The following is a 24,230-nucleotide window of genomic DNA, read 5'->3' as shown; positions in this document are numbered from 1 at the left end:
ATCTGTTTCAGTGCGATTGCTTGGTCTATGACGCCCATAATTACAGCAAAACACATCAACCTCATTTCTAGTACACAGTTATGATACACCTAACGATTTATTTAGTTCTGTGGACCTTTCTACATAAAGAACGTTCCATCCATTCCCTCTTTACTCTAACACATTCCCTATACACGTTACTTTCTCACGATTACTCCTTGTATCAGCTCCCCTTTCCTCCAGTTGTCCCTTCTGCCTTACTACTTGTATCACCTCCCCTTACCTCCAGTTGTCCCTACTCTCTTACTCCTTGTATCACCTCCCCTTTCCTCCAGTTGTCCCTACTCCCTTACTCCTTGTATCACCTCCCCTTTCCTCCAGTCGTCCCTACTCCCTTACTCTTTGTATCACCTCCCCTTTCTTCCAGTTGTCCCAACTTCCTTACTCCTTGTATCGCCTCCCATTTCCTCCAGTTGGCCCTACTCCCTTACTCCTTGTAACACCTCCTATTTCCGCCAGTTGTCCCTACTCTCTTACTCCTTGTATCACCTCCCCTTTCCTCCAATTGTCCCTACTCCCTTACTCCTTGTATCGCCTCCCATTTCCTCCAGTTGTCCCTACTCCCTTACTCTTTGTAACACCTCCAAATTTTCGCCAGTTGTCCCCACTCCCTTACTCTTTGTATCACCTCCCCTTTCCTCCAATTGTCCCTACTCCCTTACTCCTTGTATCACCTCCCATTTCCTCCAGTTGTCCCTACTCTCTTACTCCTTGTATCACCTCCCCTTTCCTCCAGTTGTCCCTACTCCCTTACTCTTTCTATAACCTCCCACTTCGACAGTTGTCCCTACTCCTTAACTCTTTGTATCACCTCCCCTTGCCTTCAGTTGTCTCGACTCTCTTTCTCCTTGTATCACCTCCCCTTTCCCCCAGTTGTCTCTACTCCCTTACTCCTTGTATCACCTCCCCTTTCCTCCATTTGTCCCTTCTCTCTTACTCCTTGTATCACCTTCCCTTTCCTCCAGTTGTCTCTACTCCCTTACTCCTTGTATCACCTCCCCTTGCCTCCAGTTGTCTCTACTCTCTTTCTCCTTGTATCACCTCCCCTTTCCTCCAGTTGTCTCTACTCCCTTACTCCTTGTATCACCTCCCCTTTCCTCCAGTTGTCTCTACTCCCTTACTCCTTGTAGTACCTCCCCTTTCCTCCACTTGTCTCTATTCCCTTACTCATTGTATCACCTCCCATTTCCTCCAGTTGTCCCTACTCCCTTACTCCTTGTATCACCTCCCCTTTGAACCAGTTGTCCCTACTCCCTTACTCTTTCTATCACCTCCCCTTTCCTCCAATTGTCCTTACTCCCTAACTCTTGCCTTCTCTTTCCTCCAGTTGTCCTTATTCCCTTACTCTTGTCACTTCCTCTTTCGTATTACATCTTTAGTACTCAAAATGCCTCTTCTTTTTCTTCTTTCTCTTTGCGTTGCTTTCTCTTTCCTATCATCTCATTATGCCTAATTTTCCTCTCCTTTCCTATCGTTCCCTTTCTTGTCACATTATCTTTCTCTCCTGCATTGTCTTCTGTATTTCTTGTTTTCCTCGTCCTTTCTTTTCTTTCATCCAATCTTCTTCCGATATATGTGTTACCACCATTTAACTCAATTCTCCCTTTTATCCAATTATTCTTCCTTCTCTCCTCAAAGTTACTCCTCCCCTCCACCCTGCATCCGTTTCTACATAGCCGCCACGCAAATAGACATTTCGTCTCCCCTTTGCCATCCACTTACCCGTACTTTCCACATCTTCTCCGAACGGTAAAACCTCTATATAATGTAATTATGTTATGTACTTTTATATAATGTTGTATAACTCGCGAGCGAGTACCTATTACTTACTAACAGACTTTGGTTTGGCAATGAAATAGGTTAACAAATATTCCATGTCAGATTTCGACAGGCGTATATATTTTCTGTGTGGGTTTGTTGTCATATGTGCATATGTGTGGTCTATTCTTTGATTTGATTTAATGGTTTTAAGCATGGATTCTGCGCTCAAAACAACTTTTTTGAGTTACTGGCTTAAATCTTGTGACACGACCAAAAGGTTAAGTGTAAACATTGAAAACGATATTTGGCTTTAGTTCTTTCCGGAGTTCCTCTACATGATTGACAAATTGCGAATTTTAGTCGGTTAATCACTGGGACAAGAAATTGGTCCTGAGAAGTGAATCTGTTTGAGCATGAAAACGGTTTCATAAACACAAGTACAGGTGTTTGAATGAGGAAGGTGTATATAGGTTTCCAAACGAGTGATGGATGGTTATCATGTTTATCCAACTCGAGTTAATTAATCTTCAAATTGTATAAAGACACAAGGTTTACCGAGTGTCGAGAGTTACATCAACGTGATGACTAATCATAACGAGTTTGAGGATCTGTTTCTCCCATAACGTTCGTATCTTATCTGAGGAAAACCCCACATTTATCCCTTGGACAATACGTCATGTGTTAGACTTAATTACGGTGTACATAATTATGTCGTTTTATCGGTAAGTTGTCGAAGTGAAAGTCTCAAGGGGCGCAATATGTAGTGTCTGTATTAGTTGTCAAGGTGTCTGGCTGAGGAAGGCTTAAAACTGTTAAGGCTAGTTGTCATGATGTTACACTCAAGACACTTTTAGAAGTTGTCCATGCATTAACCCGGGGAGGTGTACCTAGGCAGAGGCTTACATAAAATGCGTCAAAGTATGAATTATTTTTGATTAATCTCGTAGAAAACCCCTAGTTTTCATTTAAATGTGATTTCGCCTGTACTTCTTTTTCAGCTGTACAACTTTATTCATTAGGGGCGAATACTGTTTAAAAATTCAAAACACACTAAATGTTAAAATTAACTAAAGCCTTCCTTTACACTTTTTTTGAAACCTTCATTTACCCGTAGATTTAAATATGACCATATTTAGAAATGTGCATATTTTCATAAAAACCAGCAAAAATATTTGCTACATTTCAAGGAAGGGGCGTAAATAGTGTTGAACTTACTTGTGCCTAATTCCTTTCCTTTATTTTTGGCAAAACAATATGTTTAAATCAAATCGATCAGGCATACGTAGATTATGCTTACTCAAGGTCTCTGTTGTCGTTGTTGGGAAATGGATGTGAGTTACTTTTTCGTGGTGCATATAACACGTAAATATCGATGTCATATACAGTTTTGTTTATAGACGGTTCTGGTTCACTGTCAGTCAACGCTGTTTTGTTTTCGTTGACCCCCTCATTTGTATGATGAAAGCCCTATAAGGCATTGATTTCAAAATAAGCTATCAACCTTAAATGGAAACAGTCACTCACCTTAAATTGCCAGATTTCCGTGCTGTTTATTATCTAAAATAGAACAAACAAAATGTGCTGAATTTAAACTATTCCTTTCAAACGTCATCATAAGTGACAACTAGTTTGAGTTCAGCACTTTTATGTGTCTATTTCTGCCCATACCCCATTGAGAAATTATTATTGTTTTTTAATAAAAAAACAAAAAATACCGATATTGGTTTTGTTTTTACTGACGAGTTTACTTCTCCACAGGACCCTCTGCATTAAGTTTCATCTAATGATTTCAAAACAGCTGATTGCGAACAGATCCTGGGGGAATTAGACAGATTTTATTGGCGTGTGTTAGGATAGTGATGAGATATTATAGACAATGTCAAACAGATTAAAAGAACAGGCCTCAGACCTCCCCTTGCAGTGCCCTGATTGATGTGGCCAAACAGGACCGCATACATATGTGTTCGATGTCGGCCATTAGCATTGCCAGTACATGGTGTCTGTTTGGGGAGGCGCTGTACGGATCACGGGGGAAGTACCCTACCAACATGGCCCCCTCCCGTCTAATGAGGCAGAGCAAGTGAAGCGTATCCACGTAAAGTGTCCAGATAGAGCTGGTTAGCCCTCGGGAGCAACCACGACCTGCCTCCAGCAAAGGTGTGGTCTGGTTAGGGGGGATTACTTTATCATATCATCTGCCTTTCTCCAAATTGCTATAACTAAAGAGTATCCTGATGATAAAAAAACAGTGTTTTTTTACAGCTTTAATTGTTTTGGAACCAGGATAAAATACAGGTAAATTTGTACAACACGGACGTTTGAGAACCATTTAAAACAGGTAGATTTGTTATAATCACAAAGATATGAGAATCTTGGCAAAATACAGATATATCTTTACTATCCCATAGTATTAGGCACTGTTATAAAATACAGGTAAATATAGACCATTTCATCTATACACACTTGGTATTGCGAATCACGGTCAGATTTGTATGTTTTTTTCAACTCTAACCAAATTGTTGAGGACTATTATTATTTACAGGTAAAGATTAACCCTTACATTGCCAGCTACATAGTCAAACCAGTTAGATTTACATCTGTAATCAAGGGTAGAGAACGTTGTCTCTAGATAACCCAAAAACTAGCCATGTATTGTGCTACAATGTCATAAACCACGAACATCATTAGAGACAATGGGAGAGATGAGGAGGATATCAACTGACTAGGTTATTATACAAAGCGATCGGCAGACAGTGGCTAACGATTTGTATGCAATTCTTCGTTATCAACCAATAACCATGCAATCTTATGCAATTAATTTGAATATTATTCCCATTAGGTAATGACGATTTAGCTACAGCCATGTAGAATTGTTATTTTGTATTTAGTAGTAGTAGAAAATTGTGGTACAAGGAGCCCTGATATGGCGTTAATGCACCACGAAGTGTTATCCTGTTCTGCCCCGGAGCAGCGCTAGGTCGTTTTTGACATAGATATACTTTTTTTTTAAAGAACGTCTGTGTTAATATGCAGACATAGTGTAATGTCTTCATTTAAGATCGTTTCTGGTATTTCTAGATTATTTGCACTTTAAGACTCGAATTCAAGATTACAGCACGGTATGCACTTCCGGTTTCGGCTCCGTACCAGAAACTCACGTATACATGATTTGTTTGACTGTCTACCTCCTTTGTTATGTCGATACGGAATTCATTGTCATAGATCGAGATAGTATGTGTAAAATGATAAGTCCAATATGTATAGCACAAGGATTCCAATTATTAATGAACCGGAAGTTCAAAGTAACAATCTGATAAGACGTCTTAATAAATCCGGCTCATCCATACAGGTATATATCACGTACCATTCGAATCCCACTTTGAAAACGAACGCTGTCTTAAAACTAAGTCATATATAAAGACTAGCATCATGATTAAATGATTTACGGTTAGTTATTTAATATTTTAAATATGATAGGCATGGGAAAGTATAAATTTATAATAAAAATATTATTTTGAAATTTGATCGTGGTTTATGGTGCGAAATGACACAGGATATGAACGTCCATTAGGCGGTGTATCGTGACTCTCCGTGTTGGAGCACTGTAAACCAGATTTGGGTTCAATTGAGGGTACAGTGTATTCCGGATCGCTGGGCACAAAGTGAGGGTAAACCCGTGATATTGTATATTACGAATCGAGGGATATATATTGTCAGTTCATTGGAGTAATTTGAGTCACGGAATTCCGATTTCCTCTTTGTTGTAGCTGAGCTATCGGCCATTACAAAGAAACATAATCATCATACGTCGGCCTTTGTTAGGACTTGCCCTGGCCGCTGGTGACTTTGGTGTCATATTTATTTGAGACGAAGCCTCCTCTAATTTTACTCGCCTATTATATGTATATAGATGGAATGATCGTGTCCCAGCCCACACAAACGGCGGAGGCCGAGGATCCCTTGTGATTCCTCATGAATGCCATGTAACAATGCCATGTACCTCTTTAATCAATTAGGAACCCCCAGACGATAATAATTTAATCCACCATATTACGCAATGTTTGTAATCATTTCTCTGTGACGTCGAGTCTTAATATAAATATCGATTTCAGATTGTCTCATTCATTTGATCTGGTTTGATTGAATTGTTTTTCGATTAAAGTTCTATTTGCAACTAAGACAGAAAACGAATAAGATAGATAAAATCCATCAATTGAATAAGATGAAAAAGCAACTTCGCAATTTCAATCTACATTCATCCATGCAGATAAAAAGAAAATTGTAGCCGCATTTGGTTCTAGATCTCTTTTACTGATACAACAATAACGAATAAATAGGTTTTTTTTTTATGTCTGGTCACTCCTGCAAATAAAGACCTTTTCCGCCAGCGTAACATTTCCGAATTAAGATCCTTTTTCATATATCAAAGACTCGTTGACTGATATCGATTCGTCACCCCTCTCTCCTCCATTCCTCGCCGTATTCTTTTAATTGAAAGAAAATACTTGACAATATATTTCTCTGACATTAAAACTGTATGAGCCATTGATTTATTCAAACTTTAATCTAACGTTTGCTCTGTTTTTATGTTTCCAAGGCGGCCCCAGTAACCCGATACACGCGTGTTTTTTGCACTTCCTAAGTTTATCAGCTGCCGTTCCATCCCCAACCACTACTACCAGCCAAGATCTTGTCTTCCAGATTACGACACAAACCCAATAAACAGTCCGATCTGTTTGCCACTACTCCAATCCCGGGCCTGACCCAGCATCAAACTTAGAGCAGCATTTATGAATGAAATGTCGTTGCAGATATTGAATTCATTCATAAGTGACCAACCAGTATGCTATCTTCTGTTACAGAATTGGACGCGCCTATGGGGACAAATCCGGACGACGAGACGATGATTGTGGGATTGTACAGATAAAGTGTGTTCGGACGTACAGAGAGAGGACAGATTCTATTACAGACCTAATGCCATCCTGTCACTCTCAGATCGTCCCTAGATAATCCATCATACAAATCAAAACTGCATCACGTGGATTGGTGCCTGAGCACGCACGCGCAATGAAGTCCAATTCTGTCTCAATTTCTTGTGGGTTGTATTTACACTCAAAATTAGGGACGGTATGCCTTAATCATGGACGACCATGTATACTATAAAGTGGTCGAGTTGGGATTTACTTGCTGTCATCTATACACGAAATGCCGACTGATGTTCTGAGGTAAGTATTATTTTGTATGCATTGTACTTGGATTAACCATGTGAACGTGCCCCCTGTTTGTCTACTATTGCACGTGTATGGCTGTGTTAAAATACTCACGCGTAGATAGCCGTGTCCTCGATATGCCCACGTGTACTTTTTTTTTAAACAAATTTTACTATTTAACTTTATATTTTTTTGTTATTTATTTCCAACTTGTATTATGTATCAAACACTTTTCTTTTCTTTTTTTTTAACATAATTTGCCTTTTTTAAACACAATGTAACAGAACAAAAAGAAGCGAAGTATGCTTCGCTATTTTATCTGATGTATGTTGTTGAACGCACACATTGTTTTCTGTCTCCACTAGAAGGAACCAGTCTCTCTCCTCTACGTTACAATATCTACTAGTTTAATAAATTATGGAACCTGTTTCACGAGAGGAATTCGGTGTTTTTTTGGCAATTTCATCAGCTTTTTGAGATGCATCTGAACCCATTGTGATTCTTACAAATACATACTATGGTAAATAGTCAAACAAGGAACGTATCCCGTTCCATATAAAAGGCCCAACAACTTGATAGTGTTGTGGCCTGCTTTTCACCACTTGACGACTGACGTTTCGCTGTACAACCTGCACGGTTGAATGGGAACCCACTTTCGGTGGTAGCATCTCCCAGCTTCTGAATCTAGGCATCTTACAAGTTGGAACGAGAGAAACTACAAAACGCAGAGTAACGATGTATTGAGTACAGTGTAGGGTATGGCGGGAGCGCAGCGGGCTAGGTGATCGGTATACACGTCTGATACCCTGCACACCGAGTTACCGCGATTGTTTTTGTTCAAGCGATAGACCGGCACACCACGACTATGTAAACACTTGGTGTCAATGTGAATTCCGAACAGCAGAAACAGACACGGAGACATCGCCCAGGACGCCACTGCTTTCAGATACAATCTAAACTCATATTTACAAAAGCTTTCAATTTTCCTGACTTAGGTTTTAATCTTTTCCAATTTTCTCAGTTGCTGAATCTCTGTATTATATACATGCAGATAGGATAAAGTTGAAATAGTTCCGTGATAGTGTTTTTGTAGAGAGTGTTTGTAAAGATGGTATTTGTGCAGATTAGATGTAAGATTTGTGGCGGTAGCTAACAACAACGAGGCACGAAAGTACAAACAAATCAAATGGCGATTATAGCTTATTTCCCCCTAAAATGTTCTCGTAAAATGATTGTAGTGCTTTCTAAACCCAGCAGCCACTCAGCTTTTAGAGTTTGGACTAACACCTGCTCCATGCCCATTGTGCGGAGAGATAGCGGACACCTTGTCGTGGCAGTGGTAATTGTCTACGATATGCTGGTCCAATTATACCGGAAGGTAGTCCTGATTAACCAATTATTGGTCAATAACGGTGTGCTCTAGCCCAGTCAGCTCCCGTTTCCATATCTTCACTACAGTTCGGATCTCCGATGTAATAAACCGTGCCGACCAATGGCTGAGGTATCTTGGTTGGAAAATTAGGATATACTTAACAGATTATTATTTCGTTATTTCGTTATTTATAAGTTTGTTTGGTTAGTTTTTGTATTATTGTACGGTCCATCTACAATTTAAGTCATTCAGGGCCAAGCAACATTAAAATAGACGTTCACAAAAGGAATACATCAAACTTACACTTAAAGGTTAAAAGTGTCTAAATAATGCAAAAAAAACAAAAAAACAAAACGATCAATACAAACGATTTGTTTTGTAAAACGTGATATCATATATTTAGGTGCGAATGTTAGTAAGCATATATAAATGACGCACGAACTGTGTGAATTTGCATTATTTAATTTTTCATTCGTTAAAAATCGGCACACTCGATCATATTTTGAACTGATTCTTTAAAGTTTCGATGATAAATCTAATTTGAAACCAGGAACTGGACTATGACGTTGCTTGACCGGAAAGTATCTGTCTAGAATTGTAGAACTAATGGTACGTGATGTTCCTAAAATGTACAACTTTATTATTATAAGTTCTACAATCTGTTCTCCAACCACGTCTTAAATTTCACGTTTATAATAACAGAATAAAGAGTATATCATTGTTAAACTAAATCCTACGTGCTTTGCTATCCTTTTTTTCTGTATGTGTCATACCGGACCTCCTCGGACAGACTATTTAGCCTTGTAGTGTTGGACACTCCTGGACGTTGCCCGTGCCCTCACGGTCGCTAGGACGGACGGTACCAGATGGCTGTTGAATTGCCGTTATCGGCCAGGCATCACACTGGATGACGTACATACTGTATTAAAGTTTACATTGTGTTTATTAGGGCCTATGCCTTGTAAGCGTAGAGGTTCTGGCGGGCTTCGCTGCTGACCTTGGTGGCTGCCGTCAACAGGTGGCTCTGCTACAAAGTGCCCAGCCCCTTTGCTACAATTATGAACTTCTTTACCGCAGTAATTTATCTGAAGCGTATGGCGGTTTTGTGTTTTAATAAGTGATTTTTAGATGTATTCAATTAGCTTATAATCAGTAAATTTAGGTGAGTTTCTACCGCTCCCCATCCTTGACATTCGGTATATACATAGTTATAATGGTTTGAGTCCAAAATGTTTTCTGTGAGTGCAAACTAGAATCCAATACAAAGAACATATTCAAGATAATATTTCTTGTCGAAATTTTCTCAAAGATTGCAAAGCGCTGGAAATCTTGTTTTGCACTGGTCATCCGCAATATATGGCGGGAGGTCAATGCCGATGACCTAGCGATGTATATGTCTGTATGTAATCGATGGGTCTGTCTAAACGGCCGGCTGGCAATTATCGCAGCCCCATCAATCACACGGATATACAGTCGTAACAAGCGTCTACCAAGGTCAGAAAACTTGGACTGGTCAAGCCTGGACTGGTCATCTCCGTTCGTTGTTCAGAGAGGTCCAGTGGCTTGGTATCAATACACCGGTAATTGGTGGTCAGCTGGCCGCTACAGATAATATGGTCAGCTAGAAGATGCCAGAACCACTGGATGGCACAAAACAATAAAACGGTCCAGTGACGATACTGTTGTGATAATTTGATGACAAACCGATGTAGATTGGTCATTCCATATTACACATGCTCCTGACCGCTTTATGTCTTCCAACTTCATCAACAGCTCAACAAAACAAATTTTGCTATCTATCTCAGGTTAATACTGATACGAAACCCCGTGACGCTGAACCACCAGGATTTTAACCGCCGAATACGCTGGTCATTATTGTATGACTATCATTATACTATTGATATTAACTGACCCCAAAATTATGTAACTTCAGTCACTTAACTCATTCACCCCTGAAATTTCATAATGGACTATTCCAACCTTTGAATTGGAACAGTGCAAATGTGTCTTCAGGGGTGAATGAGTTAAACTCATGTGCACATACCGTGTTTTCATTTGGTGATCAAAAAGTACGGATGGCAATAGTATTACCAATATATTGCTGTTTTTGAAATGACAATATATTAAAATAATTTTTAAATGATTGTTTGGGTGTTTAAGCACATACATAATAATCAATATTTTCCAAATTAAGCTCGTTCAATGTGATTTTTGTCCAAACTATTTCAGATAATTTTAATTCATCACAGAGGCTTCCTGTATTGGTGTTCATGTTTCGTATTTTCTATATAACATCTTCATAAATGAACTGAGTAAGTAGGAATACAATACATTGGGATGTATTGATATATTACAATTTTACCTAAATATTGACATATACTGCAATATTGAAATTGCTAACAATACATTAAACTATAAATAAATTATGGTAATCGTGTATTGGAAATGTCAGGTATCGAGCATGGGTATAGGACACCTACTGGTACATTTAGAATTGGGGATACTCGTATTAAGGTGAGTAAGACTTACTGAGTAAGCTATGCGGAGATTTTTCGAGGTTTTTACGTACCCGCAAATTGATTTGACAATATAAAATATTTAATTGTCACTATTCTATTTAAGCAGTGCTTGCTAGACGTTTAATCTCACATTTATGTACCTTTCCTTATATTTCTATGAATTGTTTTCTTTATTTATTTATTGTTTCTTTTTATTTTTTATTTTTCCATCTATTGTTTTTAATTTTTAAAAAAAAGTGTGTTTCCGACTCCCTTTTTGTCACCGAGCGTGATCTTGTGGATAATTTATCAATTACGTTATCCTCTAAACAATTTCTATGTGCTGCCTTTAGAAATTTCAACAGCATCAATGTTATTCAATTACACACAAATAACGGTAAGACGCAAATGTGTTAAAGTTTTGGTGATATATGCGTCTTCTTTTGATAAATTGGAACTAACAAAAGAGAAAATTTCTATGAATAACTGTTCAAAAACAAAAAGATTGATTAATTTGAATATTTCACTTGATGTATCTTATGGTTTTAGCTGGAGTTTTCCTAACTCTCAGATCAATTGCTGAAAATAAAAATTGTTTTAGGTACATCAGAATATAATGTCTGCCAAATAATAGACCGAGAATGCGTTGTGCGTAAGAACAATCAGTTTCAGTTTGGTTTTTCCTCCTTTTTGTTCGTAACATAGAATGATAAAGCGTATTTTCAAAGGGGTCATTTTGCAGAATCCTAAATAATGAAAACTGAGATATAACAGCTGTGATATCATTTAAATATTTTTATTTTTTGACACATGATCTCGTATTTCAATGAATGCCTCACAACGAATACGAGGAATATTATTTAAAACACGTGCGGTACCTATGAAACAAGAATTGATGGAATACAGAAAATAAGTTAAAGTACATATAAAATCACAACTCTTACTGAAATGAACAAAGACGACAAAGGGAAACCGAGGTGACACCAAAACTTTAGGAAGAACATCATAGGACACATCTTTCAAGTCTGTCATTCGATATGAAAACATTTAGTAGAAAACATTTTTTTTATAAACTATTTGGTAGTGTTGTTTTTACTAGCACTTAATCGTTTTGAAAACCTCCAAATAGGTTCCTTCGTTTTACTCGATCTCCAAATAACACCCCTGCAGTCTGTAGGTTTAGAAAGGTCGAGTGGGAACCCAACAGGTCATATGGTTCTGGTAGTGGCTGGTCGTCTGAGTCTGCCATTTAGTTCATTTAGGCTTCAGAAACCCCAGCCAGTCATGTGGTTCCAATACGCTGGTGGAGACACCGGTATGTTAGGTGGTTCCAGTAGGGTGAAGTGGTCATAGTGTGTCATGTGTTTCCGATAGGTCTGCTTGGATCCTAGCCTGTCCAGTGTTTCCGGTAAGCCGTCTGGTACACGAATTCTAATGTAAGCATCTGTCCGAAGCTAATCAATACTGTAAGATTTCCAAGGATGCGTCATATTTCTTAGGAACAATTAGGAGAGCTATGAGTCACAGGACTTTATACACTGGTACCTATCCTTGGCAGGAGACACTCGCGTGCGGCGTTCCCGGACCAACCCATAATCTCGCCTCCATTATCCATTCTGGCGTCAGCACCATTGGTCAACCTCCGCCGTTATTCACAACCGACACCTTCCGAACAATGAATATGAAATAGATGCCGCGCACCTTTTAAGGTTTTACGAGCCGATCCTCTTTGATTTCCATTCTACAACCCCCGTCAACCCACATCTTTCCCGTTCTGCCCACATTAACTCCAGTACATATATTTATCATCACGGGTAATATTTCCATATATCTGACATGTTCCAACTTCCATTCATGAACTGCATTTACTGAGGAAATTCTATTGATTGTCAATCAATCATGATAGACAACCCATGACGTATGCTATATATAGTCCACTTTATGTACATTTCCCCTACAACAATGAGATGTAATGCCGTGTATTACCAATTCTAGATTAAGACACGGCTTCCTGAGTGTTTCGTCTTGTTTTATAATTATACAATTACCCGAGTACTGGTGGCGTAAAGGACCTTAATGGACTAAATACTTCCGTCCATAAGCTATTAAAGCTATACTTAGCAGTCGTTGATATCTGTCTTATTGTTTTGAATGGACAGAATAACTTGAATGACGATTACTGCGTTCGCTTTAATGAAGGTTTCAGATTGCCCTATGAAAAAAGGTTACAGATGGTCAATTTTTCTGTTACAACATTGTGGGAATTACTACTTCTAACAAACCACTACGCTCGGTACGGAACATCAAGTATACAGAACACTACTGCTGTTTTCATGCAGTTTGATTCTGTGGAAATTGTAGAGTTTTAAAGAATCGTATACGGAAACATTACCTATACCCTATCCAGGTAACCGGAAGTAAGTTGAGCATTGTCAAGGACACTTGTGAGCTTGAAACTACGTTCCGACGATCTATAGACGGACTTCTCCGGATAGGTTAGTATTGTGTGTTTATTGAGTGACATGATTGATTTTAGTATTTAAGTTTAGAGTACACGGGCATAGATACTGCAATGGTAGATTAGCCGGCTAGTGCAATGACTCAAATGTCCAATTAGAAAATCACAGATAAGCTGTTTAGAATAGGTATTCTCGGTACGTAAGTGTGGCTTGGTAATTAGTATAACCTGATGAAAGGACAGGTTTATTCTGTTTATCTTGTCAGTCCGGGGAACATCTGGGACCGGCTTCCCGGCCATTAGTACGCCCGCCTCGTTTGCGTGTCGGTGTGATGGTCACTAGCAGCACACCATGCCGGCCCGTTATCACACTCTCCTTGCCTCGATACGCTCCTCTTCTCCTGTATCAAGTGAGCTCCAAACATCAAACGAGGCTGCCAGGTCTCGAAAAAATATTTAGGTTTAAATTATTTCTTTATTAAATGAAGCCGTCTTTAATGAAAAACGTTAATGGTAAAATGTGTAGGTAATCTGTAATTGCCCTTGTCACTTGCTTGGCATGGAATGTTTCTACAGTACATTCTTTATTGAGTAAAACTAATAAAAGTCAATTGCAGAAACAGTGGCTGCCATTTTTCAACTCTTTAAATGTTTTCGGAAAAAGCTTGGATTTACTTTTAACTAATTTTGAATATGCGTTTTCTTTCCCTTGTAAGATAAACGATGTTTAGATTGATGTGATGTTAAGCCTGCCTTATTTCAAACACTTAAAGATAGGCCAAATCTCATGTTGATGTTATTTGCGTGTTCCACTGAAAACGAAAGTCTGATTTTAGGACTACTTCCTATATAAACTTGCGCGGATTGACACGCCGGTTTGTTGTTATCAGTGCTGCAGTTATCAGTCCGATCTATGTTACGCGTGTAGCTGACATGTCAAGTGTCTTATCGCCAGGCACTGTGTACCGACAGACTTTTCCTTTCCGACACAAATACGGATTCTCCTTTAACACGTTCCGTCCGAAATATTTAGCAACATCAATTTAATCTGTGTCAGATTTCATAGTTATCATCTTTGGTAATGGCAGGGAATGCGGTGTGATCTGGTTACGGTAAAGATGTGTGTTGCATGGTCTGAAACGTTGACACGTTATATACAGTCTAATCTGGTTACTGTACAGTTGTGTAGTCTGAAGTGTCAACACGGTATACAGTCTGATCTCGTTACGGTACAGGTGTGTAGTCTGAAGTGTTGACACACTATACAGTCTGATCGCGTTACGGTACAGGTGTGTAGTCTGAAGTGTTGACACACTATACAGTCTGATCGCGTTACGGTACAGGTGTGTAGTCTGAAGTGTTGACACACTATACAGTCTGATCGCGTTACGGTACAGGTGTGTAGTCTGAAGTGTTGACACGCTCTACAAACAGATCTCGTTACGGTACAGGTGTGTAGTCTGAAGTGTTGACACGCTCTACAAACCGATCTCGTTACGGTACAGGTGTGTAGTCTGAAGTGTTGACACGGTATATAGTCTGATCTCGTTACGGTAGGTGTGTAGTCTGAAGTGTCGACACGCTGTACAGTCCGATCCCGTTACGGTACAGGTGTGTGGTCTGAAGTGTTGACACGCTATACAGGCTGATCTCGTTACGGTACAGGTGTGTAGTCTGAAGTGTTGACACGCCAAACAGTCTGATCTCGTTACGGTACAGGTGTGTAGTCTGAAGTGTCAACACGGTATACAGTCTGATATCGTTACGGTACAGGTGTGTAGTCTGAAGTGTTGACACGGTATAAAGTCTGATCTCGTTACGGTACAAGGGTGTAGTCTGAAGTGTTGACACGCTGTACAGTCTGATCTCGTTACGGTACAGGGGTGTAGTCTGAAGTGTTGACACGCTATACAGTCTGATCTCGTTACGGTCCAGGTGTGTAGTCTGAAGTATTGACACGGTATACAGTCTCATCTCGTTACGGTACAGGTGTGTAGCCTGAAGTGTTGACACGCTGTACATTCTGATCTCGTTACGGTACAGGTGTGTAGTCTGAAGTGTTGACATGGTATACAGTCTGATCTCGTTACGTGACAGGTGTGTAGTCTGAAGTGTTGACACGCTGTACAGTCTGATCTCGGTACGGTACAGGTGTGTAGTCTGATGTGTTGACATGTTATACAGTCTGATCTCGTTACGTGACAGGTGTGTAGTCTAGTCTGATCTCGTTACGGTACAGGTGTGTAATCTGAAGTGTTGACACGCTGTACAGTCCGATCTCGTTACGGTACAGGTGTGTAGTCTGAAGTGTTAACACGGTATATAGTCTGATCTCGTTACGGTACAGGTGTGTAATCTGAAGTGTTGACACGCTGTACAGTCCGATCTCGTTTCGGTACAGGTGTGTAGTCTGAAGTGTTGACATGGTATACAGTCTGATCTCCTTAGGTGACAGGTGTGTAGTCTGAAGTGTTGACACGGTATAAAGTCTGATCTCGTTACGGTACAAGGGTGTAGTCTGAAGTGTTGACACGCTGTACAGTCCGATCTCGTTTCGGTACAGGTGTGTAGTCTGAAGTGTTGACACGGTATACAGTCTGATCTCGTTACGGTACACGTTACGGTACAGGTGTGTAGCCTGAAGTGTTGACACGCTGTACAGTCTGATCTCGGTACGGTACAGGTGTGTAGTCTGATGTGTTGACATGGTAAACAGTCTGATCTCGTTACGTGACAGGTGTGTAGTCTGAAGTGTTGACATGGTATACAGTCTGATCTCCTTAGGTGACAGGTGTGTAGTCTGAAGTGTTGACACGGTTTACAGTCTCATCTCGTTACGGTACAGGTGTGTAGTCTGAAGTATTGACACACTATACAGTCTCATCTCGTTACGGTACAGGTGTGTAGTCTGAAGTGTCAACACGGTATACAGTCTGATATCGTTACGGTACAGGTGTGCAGTCTGAAGTGTTGAGATGGTATATAGTCTGATCTCGTTACGGTACAGGTGTGTAATCTGAAGTGTTGACACGCTGTACAGTCCGATCTCGTTACAGTACAGGTGTGTAGTCTGAAGTGTTGACACGGTATACAGTCTGATCTCGTTACGGTACACGTTACGGTACAGGTGTGTAGCCTGAAGTGTTGACACGCTGTACAGTCTGATCTCGTTACGGTACAGGCGTGTAGTCTGATGTGTTGACATGGTATACAGTCTGATCTCGTTACGTGACAGGTGTGTAGTCTGAAGTGTTGACACGGTATACAGTCTCATCTCGTTACGGTACAGGTGTGTAGTCTGAAGTGTTGACATGGTATACAGTCTGATCTCGTTACGTGACAGGTGTGTAGTCTGAAGTGTTGACATGGTATACAGTCTCATCTCGTTACGGTACAGGTGTGTAGTCTGAAGTATTGACACGCTATACAGTCTGATCACGTTACGGTACAGGTGTGTAGTCTGAAGTGTCAACACGGTATACAGTCTGATCTCGTTAGCGTACAGGTGTGTAGTCTGAAGTGTTGACACGCTGTACAGTCCGATCTCGTTACGGTACAGGTGTGTAGTCTGAAATATTAACATGGTATACAGTCTGATATCGTTACGGTACAGGTGTGTAGTCTGAAGTGTCAACACGGTATACAGTCTGATCTCGTTACGGTACATGTGTGTAGTCTGAAGTATTGACACGGTATACAGTCTGATCTCGTTACGGTACAGGTGTGTAGTCTGAAATATTGACACGGTATATAGTCTGATCTCGTTACGGTACAGGTGTGTAGTCTGAAGAATTGACATGGTATACAGTCTGGTCTCGTTACGGTACAGGTGTCTAGTCTGAAGTATTGACACGCTATACAGGCTGATCTCGTTACGGTACATGTTTGTAGTCTGAAGTATTGACATGGTATACAGTCTGCTCTCGTTACGGTACAGGTGTATAGTCTGAAGTATTGGACGGTACAGGTGTGTAGTTGGAAGTGTCAACGCGGTATACAGTCTGATCTCGCTACGGTACAGGTGTGTAGTCAGAAGTGTTGACACGCTATACCGTCTGATCTCGTTACGGTACAGGTGTGTAGTCTGAAGTATTGACATGGTATACAGTCTGATCTCGTTAGAAATCAGATGTGTAGTCTGAAGTGTGAACATGGTAAACAGTTTGATCTCGTTACGGTACAGGTGTGTAGTCTGATGTGTTGACATGGTATACAGTCTGATCTCGTTACGGTACAGGTTTGTAGTCTGAAGTGTTGACATGGTTTACAGTCTGATCTCGTTACGGTAAAGGTGTGTAGTCTGAAGTATTGACATGGTATACAGTCTGATCGCGTTACGGTACAGGTGTGTAGTCTGAAGTGTCAACACGGTATACAGTCTGATCTCGTTAGCGTACAGGTGTGTAGTCTGAAGTGTTGACATGGTTTACAGTCTGATCTCGTTACGGGAAAGGGGTGTAGTCTGAAGTATTGACATGGTATACAGTCTGATCTCGTTACGGTACATGTGTGTTGTTTTAAATGTCGACACGGTATACAGTCCGATTTTGTTACGTTAAAGGTTTGTTATTTGCAATTTGATGCGTCGGCCTCTTCAACGGAATAATCTTGCTGTGTTACAGATGTGTAGTCTGCAGTGCTGATGTACATCATGTATATAAACTTTACACTACTTAAACGCAACGTTCCGATATAGATGTGGAAAATCAATCTTGATATGCGTCTTATGTTTTCGGTATGTTTTAATCATTCAATCACTTGTAAACATGAATTACGGATGTCGTTTACAGTGATAAAGTATACATTAGTCGTTAAAATGTACAACCCAGTGTGATACAAACATCAATGTTTAAACCACATTAATTTCTATCATTAATTTTAATTCTATTTTTGAAGAATGACGCTTGAATCCAATTGTTGGCAACTGATTTGTAGAGAAAAGAAACGGAGGGACAATTGTCAGTATTTGACGTCATTCGTTAAGTCGATAGGTAACACCGCCGACATTCAATGAGTACTATCTATATTTGGAGCGTTGTATATAGATGTACTTCCTGTGGACATTCACGGAGTTGATAAGCAAGCTTGGGATGGTATTAGGTAGTCTTCTATTTGTCGTCAATTTCAGTGTCGTATTGACAAGCTTAGTGAAGTAAACATGAAAGCTTGAGTGTTATGGGTGGCCTGTGTCACCATTGTCCGTATTCACTAATAGCTTAGGTTTATCACTGATTATAACATTGATCAGTGGTCAGTCCCTAGCGACACAGTACCGTCTGTACCCCATCCCCCGTCCTATATCAGTCAGTTGCCACGCCCTCTCCTCGCGGAGGTAATGACCTCTTCCTGCAAATTTAATCATGAGCAATATACCAATATTTACATATATGTATATATGCATGGTGAAATTCTCAAACTAAGAACAAACGACCCTTGACACGATAATGTTTGCGTGGGTGGGTGGAAAAGGAGGGGGTAGGGGCGAGACTTGAAAATTGAGAACATCGTGAACCATGTCTTCTCACGGATTCGTAGACTAAGAATTGTAACCAGGGGAGCAAGGTACGAGGTGTCCTTTTCGTAGATTAGGTTTTGGAGACCGGGGAACCACCACGCACATTGTCATCTCCGTAAAGTAAAAGTAGAGACAAGGGGTGAGAGCACCATGTACCCTTTTTAATTGAGGCGATGACTGTTAGTTTATCGATGACGTACAAAGCTCGTTACGAGTATATGAGTCTCGCCAGACAGCAATGGTAACGGCAGATTTCCGCATGCAATGGCCCTTCTCTGACGAATATCACTGATATTGTTTTGACATTCATGCTGTGACCCGCCAATTATAAGTACAACTTGAAGACATCGTTAGACATCGGGGAAGGCTCCAACATGAGACATACCTAATTTATGTTTCCTCTCTCTCCATAACTACAGCTCCTCACCCACTCGGCTAGGGACGACGTGTTGAGAAGCTGAAATTCGTAGTAACCGCGCAGCACGAAAGTTGGCACTATTTTGCCTGACGTAGGAATATCGGCACGAAACTTGCACTACTTTTTCCCTACAACATGATTCTTTTAAAATCTAATCAACACGCTCCTATAGCTTCGTGCATACAATAGGTGTAATGTCTGCACAAGATTAAAAAATCAACATAGAAACACAGAGAGAGAGAAAAAAGTATACAATAAAACTTAAACGTTAAATCATGAAAATGGGAACTAGACAGACGCAGAAAGAAAACGAAGGGAGCACGATTTGTTTCTTTTACAATTAAATGTAGTGTTATTGTGACAGGTGCGAGACTAAACAAAGAAGTACGTCTTTGTTGTTTTATTCCGTCAGGCTAGTCTTCTGTTTACAAGTTATCCGATGTTATTATGTCTGCCTTAACGTGAACTCGTGCGTTCGAGTTAGAAAACTCTTCAGTCTTCCAATCCACTATTTACGATATTGCTTGATTAGGTTTCCTCTGTAGGTTTCTAGTTATGAAAGCTCTTCATAGCATATTGTTGGTTGTATAGACTAGTAATGTTCCTATTATTGTTTCTGTTTTCCATAAGTTTAACAACATTCCCAGTTTTGCCTCTGATTTGCATACATGTAACAATGTTCCCAGTTTTATTTCTGTTGTCCATTAGTTTAACAATGTTCCTTGTTCTATTTCTGTATTCCATAAGTGTAAAAGCTATTCCCAATTTTGTCTCTTGTTTTCCATAATTGTAAAAAAATTCCCAGTTATATTTCTGTTACCCATCAGTTTAAAAATGTTCCCAGTTTTGTCCCTGGTTTCCATTAGTTTAACAATATTTCCACTTTTGTTACTGTTTTATCAATATTATCAGTAATGTCTTTGTGTTCAATAAATGTAAAATCGTCTCAAATTTTGTTTTCTCTGTTGTCTGACAATGTTCGTGGTATTGATTCTCTGTTGTCTGACAATGTTTGTGGTATTGTTTCTCTGTTGTCTGACAATATTCGTGTTATTGTTTCTCTGTTGTCTGACAACGTTCTTTGTATTGTTGCTCTGTTGTCTGCCAATATGCGTGGTATTGTTTCTCTAATGTCTGACAATATTGGTATATTGTTTGTCTGTTTTCTGACAATATTCGTGGTATTGTTTCTGTGTTGTCTAACAATGTTTGTGGCATTGTTTCTCTGTTGTCTGACAACGTTCATGGTATTGTTTCTCTGTTGTCTAACAATATTCGTGATATTGTTTCTCTTTTGTCTAACAATGGTCGTGGTATTGTTTCACTGTTGTCTAATAATATTCGTGGTATTGTTTCTCTATTGTCTGACAATGTTCGTGGAATTGTTTCTCTGTTGCCTGACAATATTCGGGGTATTGTTTCTCTGTTGCCTAACAATATTCGTGGTATTTTTTCTCTGTTGTCTGATAATATTCGTGGTATTGTTTCTCTATTGTCTGACAATGTTCGTGGTATTGTTTCCAAATTGTCGTCTAACAATATTCGCGGTATTGTTTCTCTGTTGTCTAACACTATTCATGGTATTGTTTCTCTGTTGCCTAACAATATTCGTGGTATTTTTTCTCTGTTGTCTGACAATGTTTTTGGTATTGTTTCTCTGTTGTCTCACAATGTTCGTGGTATTGTTTCTCTATTGTCTGACAATGTTTGTGGTATTACTTCTCTGTTGTCTGACAATATTCGAGGCATTGTTTCTCTGTTGTCTAACAATATTTGCGGTATTGGTTCTCTGTTGTCTAACAATATTCGCGGTATTGTTTCTCTGTTGTCTAACAATACTCGTGGTATTGTTTCTCTGTTGTCTTACAATGTTTGTGGTATTGTTTCTCCGTTGTCTGACAATGTTCGTGGTATTACTTCTCTGTTGTCTGACAATATTCGAGGCATTGTTTCTCTGTTGTCTAACAATATTCGCGGTATTGTTTCTCTGTTGTCTAACAATATTCGTTTGGATTATTTCTCCGTTGTCTGACAATGTTCGTGGTATTACTTCTCTGTTGTCTGACAATATTCGAGGCATTGTTTCTCTGTTGTCTAACAATATTCGTTTGGATTATTTCTCCGTTGTCTGACAATGTTTGTGGTATTACTTCTCTGTTGTCTGACAATATTCGAGGCATTGTTTCTCTGTTGTCTAACAATATTTGCGGTATTGGTTCTCTGTTGTCTAACAATATTCGCGGTATTGTTTCTCTGTTGTCTAACAATGTTCGTGGAATTGTTTCTCTGTTGTCTGACAACGTTCTTTGTATTGTTGCTCTGTTGTCTGCCAATATGCGTGGTATTGTTTCTCTAATGTCTGACAATATTCGTGGTATTGTTTCTGTGTTGTCTAACAATGTTTGTGGCATTGTTTCTCTGTTGTCTGACAACGTTCTTTGTATTGTTGCTCTGTTGTCTGCCAATATGCGTGGTATTGTTTCTCTAATGTCTGACAATATTGGTATATTGTTTGTCTGTTTTCTGACAATATTCGTGGTATTGTTTCACTGTTGTCTAACAATATCCGTGGTTTTGTATTATTTCTCCGTCGTCTGACAATGTTCGTGGTATTGATTCTCTGTTGTCTGACAATGTTTTTGGTATTGTTTCTCTGTTGTCTCACAATGTTCGTGGTATTGTTTCTATGTTGTCTAACAATATTCATGGTATTGTTTCTTTGTTGTCTAACAATGCTCGTGGTGTTTTTTCTCTGATGTCTGACAATATTCGTGGTATTGTTTCTCTGTTGTCTAACAATGTTTGTGGCATTGTTTCTCTGTTGTCTGACAATATTCGTGGTATTGTTTCCCTGTTGCCTAACCATATTCGTGGTATTGTTTCCCTGTTGTCTAACAACGTTCGTGGTATTGTTTCTCTGTTGTCTAACAACGTTCGTGGTATTTTTTCTCTGTTGTCTGACAATATTTGTGGTATTGTTTCTCTGTTGTCTAACAATGTTCGTGGTATTGTTTCTCTGTTGCCTAACAACGTTCGTGGTATTTTTTCTCTGTTGTCTGACAATATTCGTGGTATTGTTTCCCTGTTGCCTAACAATATTCATGGTATTGTTTCTCTGTTGTCTAACAATGCTCGTGGTATTGTTTCTCTGTTGTCTGACAATATTCGTGGTATTGTTTCTCTGTTGTCTGATAATGTTCGTGGTATTGTTTATCTGTTGTCTGACAATGTTCGTGGCATTGTTGCTCTGTTTTCTAACAATATTAATGGTATTGTTTCTCTGTTGTCTAACAATGTTCGTGGTATTGTTTCTATGTTGCCTAACAACGTTCGTGGAATTTTTTCTCTGTTGTCTGGCAATGTTCGTGGTATTGTTTCTCTATTGTCTGACAATGTTCGTTGTATTGTTTCTCTGTTGTCTAAAAATGCTCGTGGTATTGTTTCTCTGTTGTCTGACAATGTTCGTGGTATTGTTGCTCTGTTTTCTAACAATTTTCATGGTATTGTTTCTCTGTTGCCTAACAATATTCGTGGTATTTTTTCTCTGTTGTCTGACAATGTTCGTGGTATTGTTTCCAAATTGTCTGACAATGTTCGTGGTATTGTTTCTCTGTTGTCTAACAATATTCGTGGTATTGTTTCCCAATTGTCTGACAATGTTTGTGGTATTGTCTCTCTGTTGTCTAACAATGTTCGTGGTATTGTTTCACTGTTGTCTAACAATATCCGTGGTATTGTTTCCCAATTGTCTGACAATATTCGTGGTATTGTTTCTCTGTTGTCTAACAATATTCGTGGTATTGTTTCCCAATTTTCTGACAATGTTTGTGGTATTGTTTCTCTGTTGTCTAACAATGTTCGTTGTATTGTTTCTCTGTTGTCTGACAATATTCCTAACAATGTTCGTGGTATTGTTTCTCTGTTGCCTAACAATGTTCGTGGTATTGTTTCACTGTTGTCTAACAGTGTTCGTTGTATTGTTTCTCTGTTGTCTGACAATATTCGTGGTATTGTTTCTCTGTTGTCTAACAGTGTTCGTTGTATTGTTTCTCTGTTGTCTGACAATGTTCGTGGTATTGTTTCTCTGTTGTCTAACAATGTTCGTTGTACTGTTTCTCTGTTGTCTGACAATATTCGTGGTATTGTTTCTCTGTTGTCTGACAATGTTCGTGGTATTGTTTCTCTGTTGTCTAACAATATTCGTTTGTATTATTTCCCTGTTGTCTAACAATGTTCGTGGTATTGTTTCACTGTTGTCTAACAATATTCGTGGTATTGTTTCTCTAATGTCTGACAATATTCGTGGTATTGTTTCTCTGTTGTCTAAAAATATTCCTGGTATTGTTTCTCTGTTGTCTGACAATGTTCGTGGTATTGTTTCTCTGTTGTCTGACAATATTCGTGGTATTGTTTCTCCTGTGTCTAACAATGTTCGTGGTATTGTTTCCCTGTTGCCTTACAATGTTCGTGGTATTGTTTCTCTGTTGTCTAACAATATTCGTTTTTATTATTTCTCTGTTGTCTGACAATGTTCGTGGTATTGTTTCTCTATTGTCTGACAATGTTCGTGGTATTGTTTCTCTGTTGTCTGACAACGTTCTTTGTATTGTTGCTCTGTTGTCTGCCAATATTCGTGGTATTGTTTCTCTAATGTCTGACAATATTCGTGATATTGTTTGTCTGTTTTCTGACAATATTAGTGGTATTGTTTCTCTGTTGTCTGACAATGTTCGTGGTATTGTTTCTCTTTTGTCTGACGATATTCGTGGTATTGTTTCTCTGTTTTCTGACAATATTCGTGGTATTGTTTCTCTGTTGTCTGACAATGTTCGTGGTATTGTTTCTCTGTTGTCTGACGGTATTCGTGGTATTGTTTCTCTAATGTCTGACAATATTCGTGATATTGTTTGTCTGTTTTCTGACAATATTCGTGGTATTGTTTCTATGTTGTCTGACAAT

The 24,230-nt window shown here is 39.3% G+C and overlaps 1 protein-coding gene across 4 annotated transcripts in view; it reads left to right on the top strand.

Moving 5' to 3' along the window:
* Positions 1–24,230, top strand: part of LOC110453940 (protein NDNF-like) — a 110,854-nt gene that overhangs the window by 41,516 nt on the left and 45,108 nt on the right. For 3 of the 4 annotated variants that reach the window (XM_021503190.1, XM_021503189.1, XM_021503191.1), the window contains exon 3: positions 6,663–7,025. In XM_021503190.1, the coding sequence (XP_021358865.1) occupies positions 7,006–7,025 (20 nt within the window). In that variant the 5' untranslated portion in view covers positions 6,663–7,005. Of the gene's footprint in view, positions 1–6,662; positions 7,026–13,324; positions 13,376–24,230 lie in introns of those variants that run through there. The other variant, XM_021503193.1, reaches the window with a different exon arrangement.

This window comes from Mizuhopecten yessoensis, unplaced genomic scaffold (assembly GCF_002113885.1).
Source record: "Mizuhopecten yessoensis strain PY_sf001 unplaced genomic scaffold, ASM211388v2 scaffold7547, whole genome shotgun sequence".
NCBI classification, from domain to species: Eukaryota; Metazoa; Mollusca; class Bivalvia; order Pectinida; family Pectinidae; genus Mizuhopecten; species Mizuhopecten yessoensis.
The sequence above is the reverse complement of the archived record's forward strand: the minus strand, read 5'-3'. Positions and strand labels throughout refer to the sequence as shown.